The 7,581-nt window shown below is 50.4% G+C and overlaps 1 protein-coding gene across 1 annotated transcript; it reads left to right on the forward strand.

The window, feature by feature from the left end:
- The first annotated feature begins 3,044 nt into the window (after positions 1 to 3,044).
- DBX1 (developing brain homeobox 1) lies at positions 3,045 to 6,418 on the forward strand. The gene is made up of 4 exons (XM_021528546.2): positions 3,045 to 3,396; positions 3,812 to 3,913; positions 5,490 to 5,692; positions 6,047 to 6,418. The coding sequence occupies exons 1-4, from the start codon at positions 3,045 to 3,047 to the stop codon at positions 6,416 to 6,418; spliced, it is 1,029 nt and encodes a 342-aa protein (XP_021384221.1).
- The last annotated feature ends 1,163 nt before the right edge of the window (positions 6,419 to 7,581 follow it).

Here is a 7,581-nt window from a genome sequence, read left to right on the forward strand (position 1 = left end):
CCCGAGGAGGGTGTCCCGCGTGGGGCCGCGCCGTGGCGGTGATTGAGACGTCCGCGGCCCGGGGCCGGGGGTGCGGGGAGCGGCGAGGCTCCGAGCGCGGCTCCGAGCCGCCCTGCCCAGCCCTTTGCTCTCCGGATTTGAAGTGCTGGCTCTCCCAATTTCATGCGGATTACCAGCCTCGGACCGGGACACACGCAGCTTCAACCCTCACCTCCCCCTCCCTACCCCTCACCCGCCGGCAGTTTTGGGTTTGGGCTCTTTTTTTTTTTTCTTCGTGACAAAGAAAGTGAGTGACTTTTAAGAAATAAATTTGAAGATAACGACATTAAAATGAATGGCAGGAAACACAAAACTGCCCGAGCATAGGTCAAACGGCATTAGTCACAGGTTTTATCCTGAGACATTAGAATTCCCTTTCTCTTAAATGATCACTGCCTTTGAAAAGAAACTTCCAAAGGAGATCTCTTAAAATAAGATCCTTTCGTCTGATTTCTTGGTTTCTTATGGTCTATCTTCCCTTTCAATAGATGTCTAGTCCCTTTTGCCGTGGTGCTTAAGGAATTCTTTATGAGTGTGCTCAGACGCATCACAAGGAACCGGGTCCACGCGTGCCCCAGCATGCGTTTGACCCAACCTTCCAGAAAATGTCAGCCCCTCTTTTTTAAAACCAGAGAAATTAGCAGCAGTTGGTCTATAGTGAGACAAAATGCCCCCAATGTATATGTAAAGAAAGGAGTAAATCATCTCAAAGGAAACGTATAATGACTGTTAAAACCAAGTGTTCTCGGAACAGCCCGGGCGGAGCTCATTTGGGAAACGCCGGGATCGGGGGGCGGCTGCGAGAGGGGCAGGGAGCAGGGGACGGAGATGGGACCGGGAGCTGGCGGGGTGCCAGGTGTTTATTTTATTGGGAAAGGCTCGTTCGCTTTTTCCATCCGCTAAGTAACACCCCGAAAGCAGCGCTTGAGGAGCGGGGCTTGAGCTGGCCCCGGCTGGGGAGCCCCGGCGGGGCCAGGGGCAGGTGGCACGACCCCTCCGAGCCCCCCGCGCTCTGCCCACGCCTTCCTTCCCCTTGTTCTTTACCTGCTAAGTAAGCATCGAGACCGACAAAACTGGGGAGCGGGGGGAAAAACTCCGGGGAGGTTTTATTTCAAAGTGATGCTTTCAGGCGGCGGACCTTCCAAGTCAGGTCCGCAGGTGCTCGTCTGCTGGGGGCCGGCGAACAGCACCGGGAAAGCTTGTCAGGATCATAAGAGTTTCCAGGGCTGATTCCGTCCTCTCCAATAAATAACTTTTTGATTTGAATCAAGGGAGAGGTTTAACAGACTTTCTTTCTTCCCTAATGTGATATAAATCGCAGATGCACTTTTATTGAATGGTTAAAGCATCGACATGGAGATAATCAACACAAAACGTCCGGACAAAAACCATCGAGAGAAATAAAGCTGGTTAATAAGATTTTTGAGAAAGCTTTGTGTTAAAAAGTAAAAAGGGAAAACAGCTGAAGGTGACAGTTAGTTCATGGTTAATAGGATAAAGGCTGCATGGTTGAGCTGCACACTTCTGCTTGCAAAGGTTCAGACACACCAAAGGGCTGAATAGGGTGCTTTTAAAACATAGGACATTTAACACATCTGTTATAGTCTTTAACAGAGAAATCAGGTAAAACTACTCTCAATAGTTGCTTTCATCACGCACCTCCAAAGGAAACTAACTACACTTGCACTTATTTCCATATTTACCACCACAAACAAAACCTCTCTGCCAGAAAAAATCCCTATTTACCACTTTCCCGTTAGACGATGTCATTCATCCCTCACACCAAAGTCAGGGGACTCCGGGCTCTGTCGCAGAGACACCTTCCTTCTGAGCAGTGCACCTTCCGAAATCCCGCGCACATAGAAAGAAATATCAGGGGAATTAGCTGCTTCGAGCCATGGGCACCGTCACAGCCCAGAGCAGGACAACTTCAGCCCAAAGGATCCAAATGCTACAAAGTTGTCTTCATTTTCACAGGTGGGGGGTAGCGATTCCCATTATTTTGTAGATAAACTATAGAGGAGCAAGACTGCGAACCCCGAAGGGTTTGCTCTGGTGCCACAGAGGTGCCCAGATCGCTCCTCAGATTTTGTGGGAGCAGAACTCTCACTGGCAACACCAAGGCTCACATTTCAGTCTGGGCGAACCTCTCGCCTGAGCACAAGTACACGAGATTTTTTACTAAGCTCGGATCTAGAAAGGAGAGGTTGACACCGCAAATATGCCTTATACCGGAGCTTTGATGTGCAGATAGAAAACCATCCCCATCTACACGCACTCATTCTGCCTCAAACTAATAGCAGGAGCTGAATATGTTCAAACCACGGTGGGATCCACGCTCCAAAGGTGTTTCTCCCTCAACAGAACTTAGCTCCACGTTTTCTAATTTGTATTTTCAAATCCACAAAACCCGTGCTTTTCCGAGAGTCCGCAGATAAGTTTATATGAATATTTATTGATTTATTTCCTAAACTCAGCAGGGGAGCGGCAAATAAATTTAGTGCTTTCTTTAAATAATTCCCTTTCTACGAGGCAAGATGTCATTTGAAACTTTTAAATAGGCATTTAATTAGCCTGTGTGTGTTGCCTCTGAACAAAACCCTGCTGGGAGCCTTTGGAGCGCTGTATTCCAAAGAGGCGGTCAATATGCAAAATTGATGACTACACTTTCTTTGTGGCGGGGCCATTGTGCCCCGGTTGCTTATGAAGTCTAATCCAATCATAAATTGCAGCCCCGGACCAATGGAAAAGCCGGGAGCTCGCCCTGAATGAAGCTCAAGTGGAGAACTTTGTTGAACCCCATTGTTGGGGCTGTCACTTTTGAAAGAGCCTCAGCGGGGCTGACCACTATAAAACCCATGGTCCAGGAGGAAGGGGCAGAGAGAACTCCGCCAGACTCGCTGGCTGGATCTTTACCGACCCAGGTTTGCAAAGCAGAAAACAAAAGCAAACAAACAAACAAGCAGGCGAGCGGCCCCAGCCCGGCTCCGCGGACGGCCCCTGCGATGATGTTCCCCAGCCTCATCGCCCCTCCAGCCGTCTACCCCAGCCTCCTCCGCCCGACCCCCACCCTCACCTTGCCTCAGTCGCTGCAGTCGGCTTTTTCCAGCCATTCCAGCTTCCTGGTGGAAGATTTGATCCGGATCAGCCGGCCGGCCAGCTACCTGCCCAGGAGTGCCCCCCCGCCCAGCATGTCCCCGCCAGCCTCGGCGGCCAGGGCGGACTCGGGGACGCCGGAGCTCCCCAGCTCCACCACCGCCGGCTCCAGGAGGATCTGTTCGCCACAGACTTCCAGCAGCGACTCCACTTTCCTCAAGTTTGGAGTCAACGCCATCCTCTCCTCCGCGCCCCGAGCCGGTAAGCGGGGACAGCCCGAGCTGCCGCCGGCCAGCTCCGGGCGCTGGGGAAGGAGGGGTGGCGGCCGGGGGCAGCGCAGGAACCGGGCTCCGAAAGGGGGGCAGGAGCCAGCCCCGAGCTGCAGAGCCCTCGGGCATCGCTCGGCTTCCCAGGGCGAGGGGCAGCGCTGCCGGGACGGGCGGGAGGAGCGGGCGGAGGGAGGGGTCCCAGAGACGGGGGTGCCCCGGCCGTGTCTTCTGGCTGACCCTGTCCTCACAAAACCAGCAAAGTGCCTCTTTTCCCCGGCCCTTCCGAGCTGGGTCCGGCTCTCTTATTTTTTCTAAAAGTACCACCGAGCGACAGAACCCAGCCTTGCCGTCCATCGAGTCCGACTGGCGATTACTCTCTGATTAATTCGATTTTGTTTATTTACTAGAAACCTCCCCTGCGTTGCTTCAGAGCGTCCCGCCAAAGACTTTCTCCTTTCCGTACTTTGAAGGATCCTTCCAGCCCTTTCTCAGATCCTCCTATTTCCCAGGTAGGTGTGTGAAATGACCCTCTGCCGGCACAGCCCGGTGATTCCTCCCCGTCCCTGCCATCCCCCCGCGGGGTTATGCTGCAGTTCAGAGGTTGGAGGGAGTACAACATTCAAACATCAGTCGCGCCAATTTGCTGCCCGATTTAGCACAGGCAGTGACTGCCTGACATTCCCTGCCCGCTCCCCCCGCTGATCCGCAAATTAGCCGGGATTGTCACGGTGCCGAGGCGAGGCGGGTCCCTCCATCCCTCCCTCCCTCCCTGCATCCATCCCTCCCTCCCTGCATCCCTCCCGCCCGGCCGAGGATGTTTCAGCACCACGAGGAGCGGTCAGCTCCCTCCGCGCCCGCGCAGGGAGCGAGGCAGGGAAGGGGAAGGGATCCTGCGGATGTCCCCCAAAATGGGCATCCCCCAAAATGGGCGTCCCCCCACACCTTTCTGCGCCACGGGCGGGTCCAGCGCGCTGCCCTGCTCCACCTCTGCCGCGTCCTTATCCTCTGCTCCATCACCTCCGCCGCCTTCATGGGTACACCGTCAAACACGGGAAAGGAGAGAAAGCACGCCACGGAGCTGTGATTGTTAACAGCGCCGAAATATTACGATGCTGTGAGAACAATTAAAAAGAACCCACCGAAATCTAATTACACAAACAAGCTATGAATTTAAAAAGAAAAGAGGGAAAGGGAGAGAGAGAAAAAAAAAATAACCCAAGCTCTTCTATTCATCCTCTGGATAATGGAATTTGCTTCCTTTCTCCAGCATGTGAATAGCCTAACAAAAACAACTTGAGCTTTATAAATAGCTTTTCATGTCCATTTAATGAAAATGATTTGGGGAAAGAGACGATTGTGCCATCAGTATTCTCCGGAGGAGCCTGGCATGCCGTTGTGTTTAGTTTGAAAGTGTAAATCTCTTTTGTTCCAATAATATATGGCGTTAGCTGCTTGTCCTCAGTCTTTTTCTGTTAGTTCATTACTACACAATTACCATTCACGCTTCATTAGCATCTCTGTCTCTCTTGGGGAGGTTCCCCCCCTCCTTTTTTTTAAGGCGAAACTCTGCCCTTTTTTATCATACTAATGCCATTGGGAACCAGGCAGTGTGCTAATTAGCTGCAACTTTTCATGTTTTCGAATTGAATTCTCCAACTTTGGAGCAGGGGGGAGGGAGAGAGAAGAGATTATTATAAAAAGATGAATACTGGTTGATCAAAACTGCATCTGAAGAGGAGCTGTTTTGTTCGGAATCAGAAAAGTCCTCATTTTCATCTCTAGCATAATAAAGCATCTGAAGTGATAAAAGCATCTGAAAAAAAAAAAAAATCAAATGCTTCTGAGTGGGAGGGAGAGCTTTTTTATTATACCTCCATCTTAGCCGGTACGCCTCGCTTTGCCTTTTCAGGCCGGGGACCTTTGAATCTACCAACAAAACCGGCCACCACTGCCCCATTTCCCACATGCGAGTTGCTAGATCTAATCCCGGCGCTCACCGCCTGAAAAGGGGACGGCTGCTTAAGCCCAAAGCTCCTTGTCACGGCCCCAGGTTGATGCGTGGCCTCCCGTGTGTCCCTCCCACAGCTGCCTCCGCCGTGGTGCCCATCCCTGGCACCTTCTCCTGGCCGCTGGCTGCCCGGGGCAAGCCGCGCCGGGGGATGCTGCGCCGCGCCGTCTTCTCCGACGTGCAGCGCAAGGCGCTGGAGAAGATGTTCCAGAAGCAGAAGTACATCAGCAAACCTGACAGGAAGAAGCTGGCGGCCAAGCTGGGCCTCAAGGACTCACAGGTGATGAGGGGCACCAGGTGGGGGAGGGCAAAGGGTGTGTGGGGTGCCAAGATTCCTCACTCCCCTGGGGCAGCTTGAGAGAAGCAGGGGAGAAGGGGATGGGGAGCAGGGAGAACACCCAAAGCAAGTTACAGGGGATCAACAGAGCCAAAAATGTCACAATTCCTGTCTGGGTGAGTAGGACCAGCCTGATTGCCCCTGGGCTCTCTCCTAGGCTCCTCCAAAGATCAGATTCTGTGGCTCCTCTTAGCTTTAGTATGGGCATGTGCAGGCTTTTGAGAGTGCAGCCAAAACCAGCTCTTCTGGTCCCTGTTTCACGGAACCGTTTCACTTCTTTGTTGCTTTGTCCCCTAGGTAAAGATCTGGTTCCAGAACAGGAGGATGAAATGGAGGAACTCCAAAGAAAGGGAGCTCCTCTCCTCAGGTGGCTGCAGAGAACAGACCCTACCCACCAAGTTCAACCCTCACCCAGACCTCAGTGACGTAGGCAAGAAATGCTCAGGAGAGGAGGAGGAGGAAGTTCCCCCCGTGTGCCCGCCCAGCCCCCAGCACCCCCTAACCTACCACCAGTCCCCAGAACATCTACACCTGAGGGACAGACTGGACTCCCAGATGTCTCCTTCTCCATCCCATTCTAGCAGCCCCAGCAAACCTTCAGACTTCTCAGACTCGGAGGAAGAGGATGATGAAGGGGAAGAAGAAGAGGAGGAGATAACAGTCTCTTAGATCACTTGCCCGCCCCTACCATCACATGAGGACACTGCAAAGATGTAAATAAACCAGAGTGCTATAAATTGAAGAGGTGCTGTCCCACCCCAATGTCCACATGCTTCTTCAGTGCAGGTTCTTTATCACAGTAGCTGCTTCCTTCTCACTGGTATTCGTCTTTTGTTGCCCTGTGTGGAGGTTTTCATGTTCCCAATATCTGCCCAACTTTTCATAACTCTCTCTGCTTAGCAATCAGTAGTTGCTCAGTTAGCTTCCTTCTCCCCAAAAAAAACAGACAACAGGCAGCTCCTGGCTGTACAGTAGTGAGGAAAGGGAAGTTTCCCTGTAGGAAAGGAAATTTCTTCCCCCAGATAAAAAAAATCATCAAAAATACAATATAGATGGCATCACCATTTCTATCAGATTTCAAGTGCATTTCTAGCTACTGTATTACTTCAGCTGCTACTAAAAGGCTTGTCTGATCTAGCAACACTTTCCTCCAAAATAAATAACCTTGAGAGACCCAGACCAAGCTCTGCCTCCCTCCTCACCCCAAATGGCACATGCTGGTGCAACAAATCCATTGAAATCCCTGGAATGACTTTGAAGGGATAATGCAAGCATGCCCTGAGTAACGGAGATCTTATATATTTATGATTTTCATCTTAATTTATTCACCAATATTGTATTCAAAGCACTGTCTCACCCACCTTCTTGCCCACATTTGTGCTTATTTTCCACTTTGCTTCTCCTATTCATGGTGTGGACAGAGGAAAGTGGATACATCTCTTTGATTTTTAACTGAACTTTGCTGTCTTTGCACAGCTTATATGAACTGTACACTATTTTGTACACTTACTCTGTATGGGTGTTTTATACCAAGGTTATTGTCAATGATTATAACAATGGCTCAACAATGCTTCTCTCTTTTTTTTTTTTTAATTAAATGACAGCTAAACTACAGGCAAATGCAGCTATGTAATTGTGTAACTTATAAAGAAACATTTTTATTTTGTATTTTACCATGTACAGACTCTAAATATGTGTATATATTAAAGTGGATGATTGTCAAATAAAAAAAAAGTAGATTTCCAGATTTGATCATTTGGTAGTACTTGGTTCTAGATAACAGGTTGTTGTAGTTTGTATCTGGGAGAGGAATCTACCTTATTAGTGATTCA

The sequence above is a fragment of the Lonchura striata genome, chromosome 6 (assembly GCF_046129695.1).
Source record: "Lonchura striata isolate bLonStr1 chromosome 6, bLonStr1.mat, whole genome shotgun sequence".
Lineage (NCBI taxonomy): Eukaryota > Metazoa > Chordata > Aves > Passeriformes > Estrildidae > Lonchura > Lonchura striata.